Consider the following 26,659-nt stretch of genomic DNA (forward strand, 5'->3'; position numbering starts at 1 on the left):
AGACCGTGGGCTATTCCAGAAATTAACGGCACCTACCCTAAAGAAGACATGGGATTCCCAATAAGTTTGCGTTTTCCCATGTCTTCTTTAGGGTAAAAGCCGTCCTCAGCAATTGCTAGCACCAACATGCGAGGGGGGTATACACCCCCAAACCCACACACACACATTTGAACATGAGAGTCCGTGATCATTATTTTTAGAATCCAATTAAATATTCATAGCTGATTGATCATTGATTATCGGTTATCGACTATCGATTAACACCATCTCAAACGCTGCTTACCAGCGTGCTAAGGTAAGACTGTGATGAAATCCGTAGGCATGATACTCTATGCACTACTGCTGGCTATGATCTGACCTCATTGTTTACGAGGTCAGATCTTAAAAAGATTAAGATTTTCCCATGTCTTCTTTAGGGGTGGGCCAAAAATATCTGGATGCGCCCATATAAGGCAGGGTCACGTGACACAAAAGTTCGGACGCTCTGAGAGGCTGTATATCAATCTTCTGTCACAGTTCCATAACAGGGATTAAAGAGTGAAGTGAAAGCAGCAGGCGGAGTTGGGTGTATGAGGCTATTATTGTCAAAGTGTCCAATATTCCAATATAGTTTGTTTATTTCTTTATCATGTAGGCCTACTTGTACACGAAATTAGGGTCAGGGTTAGGATTAGGGTTATGAGTAGCATTAGGGTTAGGGTTTGGGTTCGGGGGAATCATTTACATGGAGTATCAGCTTTGAATTTTTTTTCGTTTTTTTTTTTTTTTTTTTTTTTTAAGTTATTAAGCATATATAAAGATCTTATAAAACGATTTTGAAGAAAATTTATTTTCGAGTCCCAATTTTTCTTGAGAAAAAGGCAGTTTTGTGATTTTTCTTCCATAGATGACAATGTTAAAACTATTTTTGCTGTTATCCGTTTGTCAAAATGGAAACTCGGATGGCTTTCAAAATACAGTACCACGTGCCCACGGATATGATGATTGATAGAAAAAAGTTTGATAGTTACCGTCAAAATCCGTAATAGTTTTCATTTTATACCAAGAGAGATTTTCCAATTCAGAACAAAATATTTGAGCCTCATTTTACGAAAAATGTCATTTTTAAGTTGTTGAAATTCAAAACGGAAACAAATTTCGTTCCTTCAGGTTGCAAGAGATACGATGTGCATAGAAATGATCAAAGAGTGTGCTTTTATAGCACTTTGGAGAAAATCATATTATCAGATTAATGCAGATATCCCGTTTTGGCGTTTGTGTAGGCCTATACATTTTCAAACATTGAAAATGGATAAACTATTGATTGATTATCAATAATCGATAATTGATTATCGGTAATCGATAATCAATAATCAATTATCGATTATCAATTCCCTCACCCAACCCCCAGGAGATCATCCTTAGCAATTCCTAGTTTTGTCGGTTGCGGAGGCCTATACATTTTTCAACAATGAATATGGATAAATTAATGATTGATTATCGATAAATGATAATTGGTTATCGATAATCGATAATCAATAATCAATTATCGATTATCAATTCCCATTCACCCCCCCCCCCCATGCCCCGCAGGAGATCATCCTTACCGATTCCTAGTTTTGTCGGTTGCGGAGGCCTATACATTTTCAAACATTGAATATGGATAAATTAATGATTGATTATCGATAAATGATAATTGATTATCGATAATTGATAATCAATAATCAATTATCGATTATCAATTCCCCTCCCCCCCATGCCCAGAAGGAGATCATCCTTAGCGATTCCTAGTTTTGTCGGTTGCGGAGGCCTATACATTTTCAACAATGAATATGAATAAACTAATGATTGATTATGGATAATTAATCATCGATAATCGATAATCGATAGTCAATAATCTATTATCGACTATCGATTCCGCCTCACCCACCTACCCCTTCCCCCACTACCCAGAAGCAAATCATCCTTAGCGATTCCTTGATCATCATTTGCGTGTTTGGGTTTAACTGAACGTTTTTAACTGATTGATCATTGATTATCGGTTATCGACTATCTGTAATTATTTATTCTCCCCCACCGCACCAACTCTAGCACTACTTTACAATGGCATCTACTAGCGTGGTGGGAAAAGCTTCTGATTATGAAGTTGGGGGTGGGGGCAGACCGTGGGCTATTCCAGAAATTAACGGCACCTACCCTAAAGAAGACATGGGATTCCCAATAAGTTTGCGTTTTCCCATGTCTTCTTTAGGGGTAAAAAGCCGTCCTCAGCAATTGCTAGCACCAACATGCGAGGGGGGGTATACACCCCCCCCCCCCCAAACCCACACACACCCATTTTAACACTAGCGGCCCTGATCATTCTTTTTAGAATCCAATTAAATATTCATAGCTGATTGATCATTGATTATCGGTTATCGACTATCGATTAACACCATCTCAAACGCTGCTTACCAGCGTGCTAAGGTAAGACTGTGATGAAATCCGTAGGCATGATACTCTATGCACTACTGCTGGCTATGATCTGACCTCATTGTTTACGAGGTCAGATCTTAAAAAGATTAAGATTTTCCCATGTCTTCTTTAGGGGGTGGGCCAAAAATATCTGGATGCGCCCATATAAGGCAGGGTCACGTGACACAAAAGTTCGGACGCTCTGAGAGGCTGTATATCAATCTTCTGTCACAGTTCCATAACAGGGATTAAAGAGTGAAGTGAAAGCAGCAGGCGGAGTTGGGTGTATGAGGCTATTATTGTCAAAGTGTCCAATATTCCAATATAGTTTGTTTATTTCTTTATCATGTAGGCCTACTTGTACACGAAATTAGGGTCAGGGTTAGGATTAGGGTTATGAGTAGCATTAGGGTTAGGGTTTGGGTTCGGGGGGAATCATTTACATGGAGTATCAGCTTTGAATTTTTTTTTTTTTTTTTTTTTTTTTTTTTTTTATTAAGCATATATAAAGATCTTATAAAACGATTTTGAAGAAAATTTATTTTCGAGTCCCAATTTTTTTTCTTGAGAAAAAGGCAGTTTTGTGATTTTTCTTCCATAGATGACAATGTTAAAACTATTTTTGCTGTTATCCGTTTGTCAAAATGGAAACTCGGATGGCTTTCAAAATACAGTACCACGTGCCCACGGATATGATGATTGATATAACAAAGTTTGAAATTTACCATCAAAATCCGTAATAGTTTTCATTTTATACCAAGAGAGATTTTCCAATTCAGAACAAAATATTTGAGCCTCATTTTACGAAAAATGTCATTTTTAAGTTGTTGAAATTCAAAACGGAAACAAATTTCGTTCCTTCAGGTTGCAAGAGATACGATGTGCATAGAAATGATCAAAGAGTGTGCTTTTATAGCACTTTGGAGAAAATCATTTTTCAAATTAATGCAGATATCCCGTTTTGGCGTTTGTGTAGGCCTATACATTTTCAAACATTGAAAATGGATAAACTATTGATTGATTATCAATAATCGATAATTGATTATCGGTAATCGATAATCAATAATCAATTATCGATTATCAATTCCCTCACCCAACCCCCCCCAGGAGATCATCCTTAGCAATTCCTAGTTTTGTCGGTTGCGGAGGCCTATACATTTTTCAACAATGAATATGGATAAATTAATGATTGATTATCGATAAATGATAATTGGTTATCGATAATCGATAATCAATAATCAATTATCGATTATCAATTCCCATTCACCCCCCCATGCCCAGAAGGAGATCATCCTTAGCGATTCCTAGTTTTGTCGGTTGCGGAGGCCTATACATTTTCAAACATTGAATATGGATAAATTAATGATTGATTATCGATAAATGATAATTGATTATCGATAATTGATAATCAATAATCAATTATCGATTATCAATTCCCCCCCCCCATGCCCAGAAGGAGATCATCCTTAGCGATTCCTAGTTTTGTCGGTTGCGGAGGCCTATACATTTTCAACAATGAATATGAATAAACTAATGATTGATTATGGATAATTAATCATCGATAATCGATAATCGATAGTCAATAATCTATTATCGACTATCGATTCCGCCTCACCCACCTACCCCTTCCCCCCCCCCACTACCCAGAAGCAAATCCTCCTTAGCGATTCCTTGATCATCATTTGCGTGTTTGGGTTTAACTGAACGTTTTTAACTGATTGATCATTGATTATCGGTTATCGACTATCTGTAATTATTTATTCTCCCCCACCGCACCAACTCTAGCACTACTTTACAATGGCATCTACTAGCGTGGTGGGAAAAGCTTCTGATTATGAAGTTGGGGGTGGGGGCAGACCGTGGGCTATTCAGAAATTAACGGCACCTACCTAAAGAAGACATGGGATTCCCAATAAGTTTGCGTTTTCCCATGTCTTCTTTAGGGGTAAAAAGCCGTCCTCAGCAATTGCTAGCACCAACATGCGAGGGGGGGGGGGGTATACACCCCCCAAACCCACACACACACACATTTGAACATGAGAGTCCGTGATCATTATTTTTAGAATCCAATTAAATATTCATAGCTGATTGATCATTGATTATCGGTTATCGACTATCGATTAACACCATCTCAAACGCTGCTTACCAGCGTGCTAAGGTAAGACTGTGATGAAATCCGTAGGCATGATACTCTATGCACTACTGCTGGCTATGATCTGACCTCATTGTTTACGAGGTCAGATCTTAAAAAGATTAAGATTTTCCCATGTCTTCTTTAGGGGTGGGCCAAAAATATCTGGATGCGCCCATATAAGGCAGGGTCACGTGACACAAAAGTTCGGACGCTCTGAGAGGCTGTATATCAATCTTCTGTCACAGTTCCATAACAGGGATTAAAGAGTGAAGTGAAAGCAGCAGGCGGAGTTGGGTGTATGAGGCTATTATTGTCAAAGTGTCCAATATTCCAATATAGTTTGTTTATTTCTTTATCATGTAGGCCTACTTGTACACGAAATTAGGGTCAGGGTTAGGATTAGGGTTATGAGTAGCATTAGGGTTAGGGTTTGGGTTCGGGGGGAATCATTTACATGGAGTATCAGCTTTGAATTTTTTTCGTTTTTTTTTTTTTTTTTTTTTTAAGTTATTAAGCATATATAAAGATCTTATAAAACGATTTTGAAGAAAATTTATTTTCGAGTCCCAATTTTTTTCTTGAGAAAAAGGCAGTTTTGTGATTTTTCTTCCATAGATGACAATGTTAAAACTATTTTTGCTGTTATCCGTTTGTCAAAATGGAAACTCGGATGGCTTTCAAAATACAGTACCACGTGCCCACGGATATGATGATTGATATAAAAAAGTTTGAAATTTACCATCAAAATCCGTAATAGTTTTCATTTTATACCAAGAGAGATTTTCCAATTCAGAACAAAATATTTGAGCCTCATTTTACGAAAAATGTCATTTTTAAGTTGTTGAAATTCAAAACGGAAACAAATTTCGTTCCTTCAGGTTGCAAGAGATACGATGTGCATAGAAATGATCAAAGAGTGTGCTTTTATAGCACTTTGGAGAAAATCATTTTTCAAATTAATGCAGATATCCTGTTTTGGCGTTTGTGTAGGCCTATACATTTTCAAACATTGAAAATGGATAAACTATTGATTGATTATCAATAATCGATAATTGATTATCGGTAATCGATAATCAATAATCAATTATCGATTATCAATTCCCCTCACCCAACCCCCCCAGGAGATCATCCTTAGCAATTCCTAGTTTTGTCGGTTGCGGAGGCCTATACATTTTTCAACAATGAATATGGATAAATTAATGATTGATTATCGATAAATGATAATTGGTTATCGATAATCGATAATCAATAATCAATTATCGATTATCAATTCCCATTCACCCCCCCATGCCCAGAAGGAGATCATCCTTAGCGATTCCTAGTTTTGTCGGTTGCGGAGGCCTATACATTTTTCAACAATGAATATGGATAAATTAATGATTGATTATCGATAAATGATAATTGATTATCGATAATTGATAATCAATAATCAATTATCGATTATCAATTCCCCTCCCCCCATGCCCAGAAGGAGATCATCCTTAGCGATTCCTAGTTTTGTCGGTTGCGGAGGCCTATACATTTTTCAACAATGAATATGAATAAACTAATGATTGATTATGGATAATTAATCATCGATAATCGATAATCGATAGTCAATAATCTATTATCGACTATCGATTCCGCCTCACCCACCTACCCTTCCCCCCACTACCCAGAAGCAAATCATCCTTAGCGATTCCTTGATCATCATTTGCGTGTTTGGGTTTAACTGAACGTTTTAAACTGATTGATCATTGATTATCGGTTATCGACTATCTGTAATTATTTATTCTCCCCCGCCGCACCAACTCTAGCACTACTTTACAATGGCATCTACTAGCGTGGTGGGAAAAGCTTCTGATTATGAAGTTGGGGGTGGGGGCAGACCGTGGGCTATTCCAGAAATTAACGGCACCTACCTAAAGAAGACATGGGATTCCCAATAAGTTTGCGTTTTCCATGTCTTCTTTAGGGTAAAAGCCGTCCTCAGCAATTGCTAGCACCAACATGCGAGGGGGGGGTATGCACCCCAAACCCACACACACACACATTTGAACATGAGAGTCCGTGATCATTATTTTTAGAATCCAATTAAATATTCATAGCTGATTGATCATTGATTATCGGTTATCGACTATCGATTAACACCATCTCAAACGCTGCTTACCAGCGTGCTAAGGTAAGACTGTGATGAAATCCGTAGGCATGATACTCTATGCACTACTGCTGGCTATGATCTGACCTCATTGTTTACGAGGTCAGATCTTAAAAAGATTAAGATTTTCCCATGTCTTCTTTAGGGGTGGGCCAAAATATCTGGATGCGCCCATATAAGGCAGGGTCACGTGACACAAAAGTTCGGACGCTCTGAGAGGCTGTATATCAATCTTCTGTCACAGTTCCATAACAGGGATTAAAGAGTGAAGTGAAAGCAGCAGGCGGAGTTGGGTGTATGAGGCTATTATTGTCAAAGTGTCCAATATTCCAATATAGTTTGTTTATTTCTTTATCATGTAGGCCTACTTGTACACGAAATTAGGGTCAGGGTTAGGATTAGGGTTATGAGTAGCATTAGGGTTAGGGTTTGGGTTCGGGGGAATCATTTACATGGAGTATCAGCTTTGAATTTTTTTTCGTTTTTTTTTTTTTTTTTTTTTAAGTTATTAAGCATATATAAAGATCTTATAAAACGATTTTGAAGAAAATTTATTTTCGAGTCCCAATTTTTTTTCTTGAGAAAAAGGCAGTTTTGTGATTTTTCTTCCATAGATGACAATGTTAAAACTATTTTTGCTGTTATCCGTTTGTCAAAATGGAAACTCGGATGGCTTTCAAAATACAGTACCACGTGCCCACGGATATGATGATTGATATAAAAAGTTTGAAATTTACCATCAAAATCCGTAATAGTTTTCATTTTATACCAAGAGAGATTTTCCAATTCAGAACAAAATATTTGAGCCTCATTTTACGAAAAATGTCATTTTTAAGTTGTTGAAATTCAAAACGGAAACAAATTTCGTTCCTTCAGGTTGCAAGAGATACGATGTGCATAGAAATGATCAAAGAGTGTGCTTTTATAGCACTTTGGAGAAAATCATTTTTTCAAATTAATGCAGATATCCCGTTTTGGCGTTTGTGTAGGCCTATACATTTTCAAACATTGAAAATGGATAAACTATTGATTGATTATCAATAATCGATAATTGATTATCGGTAATCGATAATCAATAATCAATTATCGATTATCAATTCCCTCACCCAACCCCCCAGGAGATCATCCTTAGCAATTCCTAGTTTTGTCGGTTGCGGAGGCCTATACATTTTTCAACAACCAATATGGATAAATTAATGATTGATTATCGATAAATGATAATTGGTTATCGATAATCGATAATCAATAATCAATTATCGATTATCAATTCCCATTCACCCCCCCATGCCCAGAAGGAGATCATCCTTAGCGATTCCTAGTTTTGTCGGTTGCGGAGGCCTATACATTTTTCAACAATGAATATGGATAAATTAATGATTGATTATCGATAAATGATAATTGATTATCGATAATTGATAATCAATAATCAATTATCGATTATCAATTCCCCCTCCCCCCCCCCCCCCCATGCCCAGAAGGAGATCATCCTTAGCGATTCCTAGTTTTGTCGGTTGCGGAGGCCTATACATTTTCAACAATGAATATGAATAAACTAATGATTGATTATGGATAATTAATCATCGATAATCGATAATCGATAGTCAATAATCTATTATCGACTATCGATTCCGCCTCACCCACCTACCCCTTCCCCCCCCCCACTACCCAGAAGCAAATCATCCTTAGCGATTCCTTGATCATCATTTGCGTGTTTGGGTTTAACTGAACGTTTTTAACTGATTGATCATTGATTATCGGTTATCGACTATCTGTAATTATTTATTCTCCCCCACCGCACCAACTCTAGCACTACTTTACAATGGCATCTACTAGCGTGGTGGGAAAAGCTTCTGATTATGAAGTTGGGGGTGGGGGCAGACCGTGGGCTATTCCAGAAATTAACGGCACCTACCCTAAAGAAGACATGGGATTCCCAATAAGTTTGCGTTTTCCCATGTCTTCTTTAGGGTAAAAGCCGTCCTCAGCAATTGCTAGCACCAACATGCGAGGGGGGGGGTATACACCCCAAACCCACACACACACACATTTGAACATGAGAGTCCGTGATCATTATTTTTAGAATCCAATTAAATATTCATAGCTGATTGATCATTGATTATCGGTTATCGACTATCGATTAACACCATCTCAAACGCTGCTTACCAGCGTGCTAAGGTAAACTGTGATGAAATCCGTAGGCATGATACTCTATGCACTACTGCTGGCTATGATCTGACCTCATTGTTTACGAGGTCAGATCTTAAAAAGATTAAGATTTTCCCATGTCTTCTTTAGGGGTGGGCCAAAAATATCTGGATGCGCCCATATAAGGCAGGGTCACGTGACACAAAAGTTCGGACGCTCTGAGAGGCTGTATATCAATCTTCTGTCACAGTTCCATAACAGGGATTAAAGAGTGAAGTGAAAGCAGCAGGCGGAGTTGGGTGTATGAGGCTATTATTGTCAAAGTGTCCAATATTCCAATATAGTTTGTTTATTTCTTTATCATGTAGGCCTACTTGTACACGAAATTAGGGTCAGGGTTAGGATTAGGGTTATGAGTAGCATTAGGGTTAGGGTTTGGGTTCGGGGGAATCATTTACATGGAGTATCAGCTTTGAATTTTTTTTTCGTTTTTTTTTTTTTTTTTTTTTTATTAAGAATATTAATTAAAGATCTTATAAAACGATTTTGAAGAAAATTTATTTTCGAGTCCCAATTTTTTTTTCTTGAGAAAAAGGCAGTTTTGTGATTTTTCTTCCATAGATGACAATGTTAAAACTATTTTTGCTGTTATCCGTTTGTCAAATGGAAACTCGGATGGCTTTCAAAATACAGTACCACGTGCCCACGGATATGATGATTGATATAAAAAGTTTGAAATTTACCATCAAAATCCGTAATAGTTTTCATTTTATACCAAGAGAGATTTTCCAATTCAGAACAAAATATTTGAGCCTCATTTTACGAAAAATGTCATTTTTAAGTTGTTGAAATTCAAAACGGAAACAAATTTCGTTCCTTCAGGTTGCAAGAGATACGATGTGCATAGAAATGATCAAAGAGTGTGCTTTTATAGCACTTTGGAGAAAATCATTTTTCCAATTTAATGCAGATATCCCGTTTTGGCGTTTGTGTAGGCCTATACATTTTCAAACATTGAAAATGGATAAACTATTGATTGATTATCAATAATCGATAATTGATTATCGGTAATCGATAATCAATAATCAATTATCGATTATCAATTCCCTCACCCAACCCCCCCAGGAGATCATCCTTAGCAATTCCTAGTTTTGTCTGTTGTGGAGGCCTATACATTTTCGAACAATGAATATGGATAAATTAATGATTGATTATCGATAAATGATAATTGGTTATCGATAATCGATAATCAATAATCAATTATCGATTATCAATTCCCATTCACCCCCCCATGCCCAGAAGGAGATCATCCTTAGCGATTCCTAGTTTTGTCGGTTGCGGAGGCCTATACATTTTTCAACAATGAATATGGATAAATTAATGATTGATTATCGATAAATGATAATTGATTATCGATAATTGATAATCAATAATCAATTATCGATTATCAATTCCCCTCCCCCATGCCCAGAAGGAGATCATCCTTAGCGATTCCTAGTTTTGTCGGTTGCGGAGGCCTATACATTTTTCAACAATGAATATGAATAAACTAATGATTGATTATGGATAATTAATCATCGATAATCGATAATCGATAGTCAATAATCTATTATCGACTATCGATTCCGCCTCACCCACCTCCCCCTTCCCCCCCCCACTACCCAGAAGCAAATCATCCTTAGCGATTCCTTGATCATCATTTGCGTGTTTGGGTTTAACTGAACGTTTTTAACTGATTGATCATTGATTATCGGTTATCGACTATCTGTAATTATTTATTCTCCCCCACCGCACCAACTCTAGCACTACTTTACAATGGCATCTACTAGCGTGGTGGGAAAAGCTTCTGATTATGAAGTTGGGGGTGGGGGCAGACCGTGGGCTATTCCAGAAATTAACGGCACCTACCCTAAAGAAGACATGGGATTCCCAATAAGTTTGCGTTTTCCCATGTCTTCTTTAGGGAATAAAAAGCCGTCCTCAGCAATTGCTAGCACCAACATGCGAGGGGGGTATACCCCCCCAAACCCACACACACACACATTTGAACATGAGAGTCCGTGATCATTATTTTTAGAATCCAATTAAATATTCATAGCTGATTGATCATTGATTATCGGTTATCGACTATCGATTAACACCATCTCAAACGCTGCTTACCAGCGTGCTAAGGTAAGACTGTGATGAAATCCGTAGGCATGATACTCTATGCACTACTGCTGGCTATGATCTGACCTCATTGTTTACGAGGTCAGATCTTACAAAAGATTAAGATTTTCCCATGTCTTCTTTAGGTGGTGGGCCAAAAATATCTGGATGCGCCCATATAAGGCAGGGTCACGTGACACAAAAGTTCGGACGCTCTGAGAGGCTGTATATCAATCTTCTGTCACAGTTCCATAACAGGGATTAAAGAGTGAAGTGAAAGCAGCAGGCGGAGTTGGGTGTATGAGGCTATTATTGTCAAAGTGTCCAATATTCCAATATAGTTTGTTTATTTCTTTATCATGTAGGCCTACTTGTACACGAAATTAGGGTCAGGGTTAGGATTAGGGTTATGAGTAGCATTAGGGTTAGGGTTTGGGTTCGGGGGAATCATTTACATGGAGTATCAGCTTTGAATTTTTTTTTTTTTTTTTTTTTTTTTTTTTAAGTTATTAAGCATATATAAAGATCTTATAAAACGATTTTGAAGAAAATTTATTTTCGAGTCCCAATTTTTTTTCTTGAGAAAAAGGCAGTTTTGTGATTTTTCTTCCATAGATGACAATGTTAAAACTATTTTTGCTGTTATCCGTTTGTCAAAATGGAAACTCGGATGGCTTTCAAAATACAGTACCACGTGCCCACGGATATGATGATTGATATAAAAAGTTTGAAATTTACCATCAAAATCCGTAATAGTTTTCATTTTATACCAAGAGAGATTTTCCAATTCAGAACAAAATATTTGAGCCTCATTTTACGAAAAATGTCATTTTTAAGTTGTTGAAATTCAAAACGGAAACAAATTTCGTTCCTTCAGGTTGCAAGAGATACGATGTGCATAGAAATGATCAAAGAGTGTGCTTTTATAGCACTTTGGAGAAAATCATTTTTCAAATTAATGCAGATATCCCGTTTTGGCGTTTGTGTAGGCCTATACATTTTTCAAACATTGAAAATGGATAAACTATTGATTGATTATCAATAATCGATAATTGATTATCGGTAATCGATAATCAATAATCAATTATCGATTATCAATTCCCTCACCCAACCCCCCCAGGAGATCATCCTTAGCAATTCCTAGTTTTGTCGGTTGCGGAGGCCTATACAATTTTCAACAATGAATATGGATAAATTAATGATTGATTATCGATAAATGATAATTGGTTATCGATAATCGATAATCAATAATCAATTATCGATTATCAATTCCCCCCCCCCCCCCCCCATGCCCAGAAGGAGATCATCCTTAGCGATTCCTAGTTTTGTCGGTTGCGGAGGCCTATACATTTTTCAACAATGAATATGGATAAATTAATGATTGATTATCGATAAATGATAATTGATTATCGATAATTGATAATCAATAATCAATTATCGATTATCAATTCCCCCCCCCATGCCCAGAAGGAGATCATCCTTAGCGATTCCTAGTTTTGTCGGTTGCGGAGGCCTATACATTTTTCAACAATGAATATGAATAAACTAATGATTGATTATGGATAATTAATCATCGATAATCGATAATCGATAGTCAATAATCTATTATCGACTATCGATTCCGCCTCACCCACCTACCCCTTCCCCCCACTACCCAGAAGCAAATCATCCTTAGCGATTCCTTGATCATCATTTGCGTGTTTGGGTTTAACTGAACGTTTTTAACTGATTGATCATTGATTATCGGTTATCGACTATCTGTAATTATTTATTCTCCCCCACCGCACCAACTCTAGCACTACTTTACAATGGCATCTACTAGCGTGGTGGGAAAAGCTTCTGATTATGAAGTTGGGGGTGGGGGCAGACCGTGGCTATTCAGAAATTAACGGCACCTACCTAAAGAAGACATGGGATTCCCAATAAGTTTGCGTTTTCCCATGTCTTCTTTAGGGGTAAAAAGCCGTCCTCAGCAATTGCTAGCACCAACATGCGAGGGGGGGTATACACCCCCCCCCCAAACCCACACACACACATTTGAACATGAGAGTCCGTGATCATTATTTTTAGAATCCAATTAAATATTCATAGCTGATTGATCATTGATTATCGGTTATCGACTATCGATTAACACCATCTCAAACGCTGCTTACCAGCGTGCTAAGGTAAGACTGTGATGAAATCCGTAGGCATGATACTCTATGCACTACTGCTGGCTATGATCTGACCTCATTGTTTACGAGGTCAGATCTTAAAAAGGATTAAGATTTTCCCATGTCTTCTTTAGGGGTGGGCCAAAATATCTGGATGCGCCCATATAAGGCAGGGTCACGTGACACAAAAGTTCGGACGCTCTGAGAGGCTGTATATCAATCTTCTGTCACAGTTCCATAACAGGGATTAAAGAGTGAAGTGAAAGCAGGAGGCGGAGTTGGGTGTATGAGGCTATTATTGTCAAAGTGTCCAATATTCCAATATAGTTTGTTTATTTCTTTATCATGTAGGCCTACTTGTACACGAAATTAGGGTCAGGGTTAGGATTAGGGTTATGAGTAGCATTAGGGTTAGGGTTTGGGTTCGGGGGAATCATTTACATGGAGTATCAGCTTTGAATTTTTTTTTTTTTTTTTTTTTTTTTTTTTTTTTTTAAGTTATTAAGCATATATAAAGATCTTATAAAACGATTTTGAAGAAAATTTATTTTCGAGTCCCAATTTTTTTCTTGAGAAAAAGGCAGTTTTGTGATTTTTCTTCCATAGATGACAATGTTAAAACTATTTTTGCTGTTATCCGTTTGTCAAAATGGAAACTCGGATGGCTTTCAAAATACAGTACCACGTGCCCACGGATATGATGATTGATATAAAAAAGTTTGAAATTTACCATCAAAATCCGTAATAGTTTTCATTTTATACCAAGAGAGATTTTCCAATTCAGAACAAAATATTTGAGCCTCATTTTACGAAAAATGTCATTTTAAGTTGTTGAAATTCAAAACGGAAACAAATTTCGTTCCTTCAGGTTGCAAGAGATACGATGTGCATAGAAATGATCAAAGAGTGTGCTTTTATAGCACTTTGGAGAAAATCATTTTTCAAATTAATGCAGATATCCCGTTTTGGCGTTTGTGTAGGCCTATACATTTTCAAACATTGAAAATGGATAAACTATTGATTGATTATCAATAATCGATAATTGATTATCGGTAATCGATAATCAATAATCAATTATCGATTATCAATTCCCTCACCCAACCCCCCAGGAGATCATCCTTAGCAATTCCTAGTTTTGTCGGTTGCGGAGGCCTATACATTTTCAACAATGAATATGGATAAATTAATGATTGATTATCGATAAATGATAATTGGTTATCGATAATCGATAATCAATAATCAATTATCGATTATCAATTCCCATTCACCCCCCCCCCATGCCCAGAAGGAGATCATCCTTAGCGATTCCTAGTTTTGTCGGTTGCGGAGGCCTATACATTTTTCAACAATGAATATGGATAAATTAATGATTGATTATCGATAAATGATAATTGATTATCGATAATTGATAATCAATAATCAATTATCGATTATCAATTCCCCCTCCCCCCATGCCCAGAAGGAGATCATCCTTAGCGATTCCTAGTTTTGTCGGTTGCGGAGGCCTATACATTTTTCAACAATGAATATGAATAAACTAATGATTGATTATGGATAATTAATCATCGATAATCGATAATCGATAGTCAATAATCTATTATCGACTATCGATTCCGCCTCACCCACCTACCCCTTCCCCCCCCCCACTACCCAGAAGCAAATCATCCTTAGCGATTCCTTGATCATCATTTGCGTGTTTGGGTTTAACTGAACGTTTTTAACTGATTGATCATTGATTATCGGTTATCGACTATCTGTAATTATTTATTCTCCCCCACCGCACCAACTCTAGCACTACTTTACAATGGCATCTACTAGCGTGGTGGGAAAAGCTTCTGATTATGAAGTTGGGGGTGGGGGCAGACCGTGGGCTATTCCAGAAATTAACGGCACCTACCCTAAAGAAGACATGGGATTCCCAATAAGTTTGCGTTTTCCCATGTCTTCTTTAGGGGTAAAAAGCCGTCCTCAGCAATTGCTAGCACCAACATGCGAGGGGGGTATACACCCCCCCCCCCAAACCCACACACACACATTTGAACATGAGAGTCCGTGATCATTATTTTTAGAATCCAATTAAATATTCATAGCTGATTGATCATTGATTATCGGTTATCGACTATCGATTAACACCATCTCAAACGCTGCTTACCAGCGTGCTAAGGTAAGACTGTGATGAAATCCGTAGGCATGATACTCTATGCACTACTGCTGGCTATGATCTGACCTCATTGTTTACGAGGTCAGATCTTAAAAAAGATTAAGATTTTCCCATGTCTTCTTTAGGGGGTGGGCCAAAAATATCTGGATGCGCCCATATAAGGCAGGGTCACGTGACACAAAAGTTCGGACGCTCTGAGAGGCTGTATATCAATCTTCTGTCACAGTTCCATAACAGGGATTAAAGAGTGAAGTGAAAGCAGCAGGCGGAGTTGGGTGTATGAGGCTATTATTGTCAAAGTGTCCAATATTCCAATATAGTTTGTTTATTTCTTTATCATGTAGGCCTACTTGTACACGAAATTAGGGTCAGGGTTAGGATTAGGGTTATGAGTAGCATTAGGGTTAGGGTTTGGGTTCGGGGGAATCATTTACATGGAGTATCAGCTTTGAATTTTTTTCGTTTTTTTTTTTTTTTTTTTTTTTTTTAAGTTATTAAGCATATATAAAGATCTTATAAAACGATTTTGAAGAAAATTTATTTTCGAGTCCCAATTTTTATAAAAAAGAAAAAGGCAGTTTTGTGATTTTTCTTCCATAGATGACAATGTTAAAACTATTTTTGCTGTTATCCGTTTGTCAAAATGGAAACTCGGATGGCTTTCAAAATACAGTACCACGTGCCCACGGATATGATGATTGATATAAAAAGTTTGAAATTTACCATCAAAATCCGTAATAGTTTTCATTTTATACCAAGAGATTTTCCAATTCAGAACAAAATATTTGAGCCTCATTTTACGAAAAATGTCATTTTAAGTTGTTGAAATTCAAAACGGAAACAAATTTCGTTCCTTCAGGTTGCAAGAGATACGATGTGCATAGAAATGATCAAAGAGTGTGCTTTTATAGCACTTTGGAGAAAATCATTTTTCAAATTAATGCAGATATCCCGTTTTGGCGTTTGTGTAGGCCTATACATTTTCAAACATTGAAAATGGATAAACTATTGATTGATTATCAATAATCGATAATTGATTATCGGTAATCGATAATCAATAATCAATTATCGATTATCAATTCCCCTCACCCAACCCCCCCAGGAGATCATCCTTAGCAATTCCTAGTTTTGTCGGTTGCGGAGGCCTATACATTTTCAACAATGAATATGGATAAATTAATGATTGATTATCGATAAATGATAATTGGTTATCGATAATCGATAATCAATAATCAATTATCGATTATCAATTCCCATTCACCCCCCCATGCCCAGAAGGAGATCATCCTTAGCGATTCCTAGTTTTGTCGGTTGCGGAGGCCTATACATTTTCAACAATGAATATGGATAAATTAATGATTGATTATCGATAAATGATAATTGATTATCGATAATTGATAATCAATAATCAATTATCGATTATCAATTCCCCTCCCCCATGCCCAGAAGGAGATCATCCTTAGCGATTCCTAGTTTTGTCGGTTGCGGAGGCCTATACATTTTTCAACAATGAATATGAATAAACTAATGATTGATTATGGATAATTAATCATCGATAATCGATAATCGATAGTCAATAATCTATTATCGACTATCGATTCCGCCTCACCCACCTACCCCTTCCCCCCCCCCCCTACCCAGAAGCAAATCATCCTTAGCGATTCCTTGATCATCATTTGCGTGTTTGGGTTTAACTGAACGTTTTTAACTGATTGATCATTGATTATCGGTTATCGACTATCTGTAATTATTTATTCTCCCCCACCGCACCAACTCTAGCACTACTTTACAATGGCATCTACTAGCGTGGTGGGAAAAGCTTCTGATTATGAAGTTGGGGGTGGGGGCAGACCGTGGGCTATTCAGAAATTAACGGCACCTACCTAAAGAAGACATGGGATTCCCAATAAGTTTGCGTTTTCCCATGTCTTCTTTAGGGGTAAAAAGCCGTCCTCAGCAATTGCTAGCACCAACATGCGAGGGGGGGTATACACCCCCCCCCCAAACCCACACACACACATTTGAACATGAGAGTCCGTGATCATTATTTTTAGAATCCAATTAAATATTCATAGCTGATTGATCATTGATTATCGGTTATCGACTATCGATTAACACCATCTCAAACGCTGCTTACCAGCGTGCTAAGGTAAGACTGTGATGAAATCCGTAGGCATGATACTCTATGCACTACTGCTGGCTATGATCTGACCTCATTGTTTACGAGGTCAGATCTTAAAAAAGATTAAGATTTTCCCATGTCTTCTTTAGGGGGTGGGCCAAAAATATCTGGATGCGCCCATATAAGGCAGGGTCACGTGACACAAAAGTTCGGACGCTCTGAGAGGCTGTATATCAATCTTCTGTCACAGTTCCATAACAGGGATTAAAGAGTGAAGTGAAAGCAGCAGGCGGAGTTGGGTGTATGAGGCTATTATTGTCAAAGTGTCCAATATTCCAATATAGTTTGTTTATTTCTTTATCATGTAGGCCTACTTGTACACGAAATTAGGGTCAGGGTTAGGATTAGGGTTATGAGTAGCATTAGGGTTAGGGTTTGGGTTCGGGGGAATCATTTACATGGAGTATCAGCTTTGAATTTTTTTCGTTTTTTTTTTTTTTTTTTTTTTTTTAAGTTATTAAGCATATATAAAGATCTTATAAAACGATTTTGAAGAAAATTTATTTTCGAGTCCCAATTTTTTCTTGAGAAAAAGGCAGTTTTGTGATTTTTCTTCCATAGATGACAATGTTAAAACTATTTTTGCTGTTATCCGTTTGTCAAAATGGAAACTCGGATGGCTTTCAAAATACAGTACCACGTGCCCACGGATATGATGATTGATATAAAAAGTTTGAAATTTACCATCAAAATCCGTAATAGTTTTCATTTTATACCAAGAGAGATTTTCCAATTCAGAACAAAATATTTGAGCCTCATTTTACGAAAATGTCATTTTTAAGTTGTTGAAATTCAAAACGGAAACAAATTTCGTTCCTTCAGGTTGCAAGAGATACGATGTGCATAGAAATGATCAAAGAGTGTGCTTTTATAGCACTTTGGAGAAAATCATTTTTCAAATTAATGCAGATATCCCGTTTTGGCGTTTGTGTAGGCCTATACATTTTCAAACATTGAAAATGGATAAACTATTGATTGATTATCAATAATCGATAATTGATTATCCGTAATCGATAATCAATAATCAATTATCGATTATCAATTCCCTCACCCAACCCCCCCCAGGAGATCATCCTTAGCAATTCCTAGTTTTGTCGGTTGCGGAGGCCTATACATTTTCAACAATGAATATGGATAAATTAATGATTGATTATCGATAAATGATAATTGGTTATCGATAATCGATAATCAATAATCAATTATCGATTATCAATTCCCATTCACCCCCCCATGCCCAGAAGGAGATCATCCTTAGCGATTCCTAGTTTTGTCGGTTGCGGAGGCCTATACATTTTTCAACAATGAATATGGATAAATTAATGATTGATTATCGATAAATGATAATTGATTATCGATAATTGATAATCAATAATCAATTATCGATTATCAATTCCCCCCCCCATGCCCAGAAGGAGATCATCCTTAGCGATTCCTAGTTTTGTCGGTTGCGGAGGCCTATACATTTTCAACAATGAATATGAATAAACTAATGATTGATTATGGATAATTAATCATCGATAATCGATAATCGATAGTCAATAATCTATTATCGACTATCGATTCCGCCTCACCCACCTACCCCTTCCCCCCCCCACTACCCAGAAGCAAATCATCCTTAGCGATTCCTTGATCATCATTTGCGTGTTTGGGTTTAACTGAACGTTTTAACTGATTGATCATTGATTATCGGTTATCGACTATCTGTAATTATTTATTCTCCCCACCGCACCAACTCTAGCACTACTTTACAATGGCATCTACTAGCGGGGTGGGAAAAGCTTCTGATTATGAAGTTGGGGGTGGGGGCAGACCGTGGGCTATTCCAGAAATTAACGGCACCTACCTAAAGAAGACATGGGATTCCCAATAAGTTTGCGTTTTCCCATGTCTTCTTTAGGGGTAAAAAGCCGTCCTCAGCAATTGCTAGCACCAACATGCGAGGGGGGGGTATACACCCCCAAACCCACACACACACACATTTGAACATGAGAGTCCGTGATCATTATTTTTAGAATCCAATTAAATATTCATAGCTGATTGATCATTGATTATCGGTTATCGACTATCGATTAACACCATCTCAAACGCTGCTTACCAGCGTGCTAAGGTAAGAACTGTGATGAAATCCGTAGGCATGATACTCTATGCACTACTGCTGGCTATGATCTGACCTCATTGTTTACGAGGTCAGATCTTAAAAAGATTAAGATTTTCCCATGTCTTCTTTAGGGGTGGGCCAAAAATATCTGGATGCGCCCATATAAGGCAGGGTCACGTGACACAAAAGTTCGGACGCTCTGAGAGGCTGTATATCAATCTTCTGTCACAGTTCCATAACAGGGATTAAAGAGTGAAGTGAAAGCAGCAGGCGGAGTTGGGTGTATGAGGCTATTATTGTCAAAGTGTCCAATATTCCAATATAGTTTGTTTATTTCTTTATCATGTAGGCCTACTTGTACACGAAATTAGGGTCAGGGTTAGGATTAGGGTTATGAGTAGCACATTAGGGTTAGGGTTTGGGTTCGGGGGAATCATTTACATGGAGTATCAGCTTTGAATTTTTTTTTTTTTTTTTTTTTTTTTTTTTTTTTTAAGTTATTAAGCATATATAAAGATCTTATAAAACGATTTTGAAGAAAATTTATTTTCGAGTCCCAATTTTTTCTTGAGAAAAAGGCAGTTTTGTGATTTTTCTTCCATAGATGACAATGTTAAAACTATTTTTGCTGTTATCCGTTTGTCAAAATGGAAACTCGGATGGCTTTCAAAATACAGTACCACGTGCCCACGGATATGATGATTGATATAAACACAGTTTGAAATTTACCATCAAAATCCGTAATAGTTTTCATTTTATACCAAGAGAGATTTTCCAATTCAGAACAAAATATTTGAGCCTCATTTTACGAAAAATGTCATTTTTAAGTTGTTGAAATTCAAAACGGAAACAAATTTCGTTCCTTCAGGTTGCAAGAGATACGATGTGCATAGAAATGATCAAAGAGTGTGCTTTTATAGCACTTTGGAGAAAATCATTTTTCAAATTAATGCAGATATCCCGTTTTGGCGTTTGTGTAGGCCTATACATTTTCAAACATTGAAAATGGATAAACTATTGATTGATTATCAATAATCGATAATTGATTATCGGTAATCGATAATCAATAATCAATTATCGATTATCAATTCCCTCACCCAACCCCCCCAGGAGATCATCCTTAGCAATTCCTAGTTTTGTCGGTTGCGGAGGCCTATACATTTTTCAACAATGAATATGGATAAATTAATGATTGATTATCGATAAATGATAATTGGTTATCGATAATCGATAATCAATAATCAATTATCGATTATCAATTCCCATTCACCCCCCATGCCCAGAAGGAGATCATCCTTAGCGATTCCTAGTTTTGTCGGTTGCGGAGGCCTATACATTTTCAACAATGAATATGGATAAATTAATGATTGATTATCGATAAATGATAATTGATTATCGATAATTGATAATCAATAATCAATTATCGATTATCAATTCCCCCCCCCCCCATGCCCAGAAGGAGATCATCCTTAGCGATTCCTAGTTTTGTCGGTTGCGGAGGCCTATACATTTTTCAACAATGAATATGAATAAACTAATGATTGATTATGGATAATTAATCATCGATAATCGATAATCGATAGTCAATAATCTATTATCGACTATCGATTCCGCCTCACCCACCTACCCTTCCCCCACTACCCAGAAGCAAATCATCCTTAGCGATTCCTTGATCATCATTTGCGTGTTTGGGTTTAACTGAACGTTTTTAACTGATTGATCATTGATTATCGGTTATCGACTATCTGTAATTATTTATTCTCCCCCACCGCACCAACTCTAGCACTACTTTACAATGGCATCTACTAGCGTGGTGGGAAAAGCTTCTGATTATGAAGTTGGGGGTGGGGGCAGACCGTGGGCTATTCCAGAAATTAACGGCACCTACCTAAAGAAGACATGGGATTCCCAATAAGTTTGCGTTTTCCCATGTCTTCTTTAGGGGTAAAAAACCGTCCTCAGCAATTGTGAGCACCAACATGCGAGGGGGGTATACACCCCCAAACCCACACACACACATTTGAACATGAGAGTCCGTGATCATTATTTTTAGAATCCAATTAAATATTCATAGCTGATTGATCATTGATTATCGGTTATCGACTATCGATTAACACCATCTCAAACGCTGCTTACCAGCGTGCTAAGGTAAGACTGTGATGAAATCCGTAGGCATGATACTCTATGCACTACTGCTGGCTATGATCTGACCTCATTGTTTACGAGGTCAGATCTTAAAAAAGATTAAGATTTTCCCATGTCTTCTTTAGGGGGTGGGCCAAAAATATCTGGATGCGCCCAATACACACTTTGGTCAAATATTTCGCCGGTATCCCTTCTTAAATGCTTTTAAATTATGTATAATGTCGGTTTACTTTTCAAAAGAGGGATTTGGTGAGATAAAAGGGTGCAATATTTATACACACTTACAATAATGATTAAAAAAGAGTAATACCTCAATATACACATAATCAATGATGTAGCTAATTTATACTGATATTTTGTTTGAAACTTGACTTTTATTAATTTACGAATACATTATTTGCCGCTCAAACAAACGATTTCTAGTCTTTCAAAACCACCATTACAGTATTAATGGCGCTCTTGAGATACTAGTCTAAAAATCAATTTAACGTTGCAATTTAACGTTGTCATGCAAAATGATTGACAGACGTCGGTTACACAACCTTTGACCTTGTAATAAATTATCTCAATATCCCATAATATACTTTAGTTGGATTAAAACTACGCCATAAATCACCATTGCGCAGTAAGCACGTGCTTGAATGACAGCAAACTTAATGGCATGTTGTTTGGCATTTGGCTCTGTTTATGACGTACATTAAATTCGCTAACAATTAGGGATGAATGATGGGGGATTACTAGATTAGTGATTTCCTTACATTTCGTCGACGGATATCTGAATGTAGCTTTAACCGTATTATACATTATTGATTGTTTTCAGTTGATACGACGCCGCCAGAGATCGTCAGTTGCCCCCGTGATATGGTTATTGAGATTGAAAAGGGAGCGTGGGGAAAATCAGTGACGTGGCCAGAACCAAGAGCTACTGATGTATCTGGGAATGTTAAGCTCTTATATAGAACACATGTCCCTGGTTCTTTGTTTTATCCTGGCCAGTCCCTTGTGACGTATACCTATACAGACCCGTCGCACAATCTGGCTGCCTGCAGCTTCAATATCAACACAAGATCGGGTATAATGTTTTGGTTTCTTTAATTTCATAGGCTCAGTACTGATCAATAACGTAGACTCTCAATCCTTCGGACATCTACGAAAATAATATGTCGTTAATAACACTGCACTAAGGACATTCACGTTGGTTCTTATAATTTTGTTAACATGATATCTACCTTGAAACTAAACTTATACCTTCAAATCTCTCCTACATGTGGTTGTCATGTTAATACTCTTGCAATGAAAACAATTGATGAACGTTGCGAATAGTTGAGATATATGATTATTATAAATATACACGATTTATAAATATGTTATTTTACAAATTATAGACAAGCATATTAATAATACTGTCATTTATTCACAGTGGACACTTCAACACCTTTAGTAACCTTATGTCCATACAACATCACCAGTATAGTCCAAGGCACTGAAACATCAGCTAAAATATACTGGAAAACACCGGAAGCTATTGACTTATCAGGGGACGTGCTGGCTATGGTCGCGTCTCATAATCCGGGAGACGGGTTTTCCGTTGGCACTACCGAAGTCGTCTATAAGTTTGCCGATTCAGCGCAGAATTCAGCAACTTGTAGTTTCACCGTAACCATTGAAACAGGTAATAATGACATATTAAGATAAATTTGTTATTTAAAAAGTATCACAATTAACTTGTTTTGCAAGAACCTATGTTACGTTAAAGATTGCATCGAAAAGTGTCCATAGGAAAGGAGCAGTTTAATGTTGCCGAAGTAACTCTATTCGGTAATATTCGGTAACCTGTACATGCACGAATAAACGGATACGGATTTCTTATGCCATAAAATAGAAGATTTTGTTTTTTAGTTGGTCCAAGGGAAAAGACCTTATGGCATCACGTCGTGTGGGGTGTGGCCGTCAGGGGTGTGGGGTGTGTGGTGTGTGTGTGTGGGGGGGGGGTGTGTGTGTGTGTGTCAGTCAGAACATGTTTAGAATGGTACTATTGTGGCCGAGAGGATCAGGCGCTCGGCTCATAATCCATAGGCTGCGAGTTCGAACCCAACTTGTGTCAACGTGCTGTGTCCTTGGGCACGGCACTTTATCCTCATTGCCTATGGGGTTGGGGTATGGTGGGGATGGATGTTTGTATAGTTGTTTGTATAGTTGTCTGTTTCGATGTTGCAATATTGGCGCTGATTAAGCTGCTGCCTTCAAATTGCACTGTTTATGTTTAGGTGTGTTTAATGTAAATTTTAGCAATTTGACCTGCGGGTCACCATCAGAGTTTGAAATAAAACCTTACTTTTACTATTAAATTAAATATTGTTCACGTGCAAAAGACATATGACGGTGCATTGAAACGATCACCATTAATACTCTTTTATCTATACCATTTTACTTCATATGAACATAACTGTGCCTTTTATCGTAGTTGGTCTATGCTTTTATCAACAGATACAATCTTCCCACCAGAATTCAACAATTGTCCGAAGGTAATAGACTCAACACCATTAAAATCTGAGCAAGAATGCCAAGCAACGTGGGATGAACCAAAGGCGTCAGATGGTACACAATTGTTATTTCAGACACACGCACCAGGAGTAACTGTTCCCAGCGGTTCATCTGTCATGGTAACTTACGTCTTCAAGAAGAACAGTCATCTGGCTCCGTGTACATTTACCGTAAAGTGCTCAAAAGGTTAGTGTGATTTACGTGATTGTTAATAATCTGCACTATCAAAAGCCTTGTCATAATCGGAAACCAATTAACGTTGATGATAGCCTCTCTCCTCTATCTATAACGTTGATAACACTTGATTGTTCTTGTTCGTTTGTATGTATGTTTATATTTATTCGTGTGTTTGTTTGCAGTTGAGCAATCTAAACAGACTCAACAGAAAGTGGTCTTCTCCCTTTCTATTGCCGGTATAGTTACTGCTGTGGTTATCGCTATTTGTCTTCTTATAGCTTTACTGTTCGTGTGTGTCAGAAGGTATGCATGTTATGTTATGTTATGTTATAAGTTTAACTAATACGGTATATCAGACTTCTGTGCGTCTACCTCTACCCAGGTCATCGATCAATAACGCTTCATTGTTAATAAAGCTTATTGAAATTTACACGTGTTTGCAACCTGTGTTTGAGTTCTGTCAGTATAAAGTCAGGTGTTTTATGCTCGTTTTCCATAATTGCAACAAACACTCCTTCTTCTTCCAATATAGTACAGTCCGCACATAGCGTATATTCGTACTGCAATATACCGCACTGCGATTTTCGATCCGCGCAAATGATCAGCCAATCGTTGATTGATTTGTTCTTCTTTTAGACGTTTTATCGTTGCAGTACCTTTTGGTCGCAGCTGAAAACGCTGCGGCAATCTAGTCGTTGTAATGCTCAGAACGATAGTTGTCGTGCCCATGAGCAAATGAATCCGAAGGCCGCTCGATCTACTGCGCCATTGTAACCACGTTATGCGCGCAACTCAAAAATGATGCATTACCTTAACGAACGAGGGTAGGCAATTTCACATAACGATCTGAGAACAGTGACGGAAAAGTTTTACTATAAGTCTTTATAGCAATACGCTTTCTAAGCCTTTATCTTTGATATAATTGGATAGCGTATCGTTATTCTGTCATACTCTTTGAAGATTGTATAGAGCTAATAAAATCTTAAAAACATCCGTGATTTTACGTAGCCTCCGGGTGCTGCTTAATATTGTGATTGGTTAAGTCTTTACAGCAATACGCATAACTTTATGTAGCCTGCCCCGTGGCTGTGTCATTTTTCACCTTCTTGTACATGTTGTATTGCGTTGGTATATGTGTTTCCACGGCCAGACCCAATCTGCATTCAGAATCAACATGTGCCGATAACGTTCCGTGCACACTTAGCTTACACAGCTCTACGTGATTTTCTAATTTTTTTTCTCGGGAAGGAGCACATACACGATACCCGCAAGATGGCGACCGAACTTTCATAAATATGTTATGACGTTATGCTGATGACCTCTATTGTACGTCTAATATATATGTCTATCTTTTTTTTCCAGGAGATACAGGACGGAATTTGCAAACGAATTCACCTCACCCACTTTCACTGAAAACCCATTCGTTTACGACAATAAAGATATGATGCCACGTCCAGATATAGACACAGATGCTTTGTAAACAATGATGGAATAGGTACCGTGAAGGCGCCGGACCTATATGACATAAAACGCTCAATGTTACCTAAACCGTTGGTTCCTATATAGACAAATATATCGTTCCAAGAGCAGAATGTCAATATTCATGGGATATATTTAGTCTACAGAAAGCCAAAAAATTAAGGTACCAGTTGTGTTCACCCCTGTATATCCTAAATAAAGGAAAAATGTGTCAAAATTAAAACAAGCAGCGAATACCTGTATAGACTATGGGACATGGGCATTTATCTTTCACTTCCGTAGTCCACTCTTGGGCAGAACATAAAAACATAACAAATCAAGAGTAAATATATGTCTGAATTAATATCCAAAAAGTTCCCACGTTTTACTTTACTCATTTAGGAGTTATTTGGGGTTAAAAATGTGTTTTTCGTGATTTTTTTCCATTTTTGCCCAAAAATGTCAAATATTAAAATAGCTGTAACTTTAAAAATAAATTGAGTAGAAATTTAATTTCTATTGTAGATGTTACATGTCATATGGATTTCCAACACTGGTGAATAAAAATGTCAAAGCACAACTCTAAAATATAAAAAAAATGGCAAAAACCATATTTTTGTGCTATTTTGGCCATTTTTGACCTAAAAATGTAATTTTTGCATGGGAAAAAAAATAAATATATATTTTCTTGATTTTGAAAGGGCCATAGATCAAAAACTATAGGTCACAGACATTCACCATCAT

At 37.3% G+C, this 26,659-nt stretch overlaps 1 protein-coding gene across 2 annotated transcripts in view; it reads left to right on the forward strand.

Annotated features, from left to right (window-relative positions):
* The window catches only part of LOC140162837 (hyalin-like), a 101,202-nt gene extending 74,772 nt beyond the window's left edge, over positions 1-26,430 (forward strand). For both annotated transcript variants that reach the window (XM_072186149.1, XM_072186148.1), the window contains exons 27-31: positions 22,557-22,808; positions 23,157-23,408; positions 24,224-24,466; positions 24,640-24,760; positions 25,820-26,430. In XM_072186149.1, the coding sequence (XP_072042250.1) occupies positions 22,557-22,808; positions 23,157-23,408; positions 24,224-24,466; positions 24,640-24,760; positions 25,820-25,937 (986 nt within the window). In that variant the 3' untranslated portion in view covers positions 25,938-26,430. The remainder of the gene's footprint in view (positions 1-22,556; positions 22,809-23,156; positions 23,409-24,223; positions 24,467-24,639; positions 24,761-25,819) is intronic.
* The last annotated feature ends 229 nt before the right edge of the window (positions 26,431-26,659 follow it).

This window comes from Amphiura filiformis, chromosome 10 (assembly GCF_039555335.1).
Source record: "Amphiura filiformis chromosome 10, Afil_fr2py, whole genome shotgun sequence".
Taxonomy (NCBI): Eukaryota; Metazoa; Echinodermata; class Ophiuroidea; order Amphilepidida; family Amphiuridae; genus Amphiura; species Amphiura filiformis.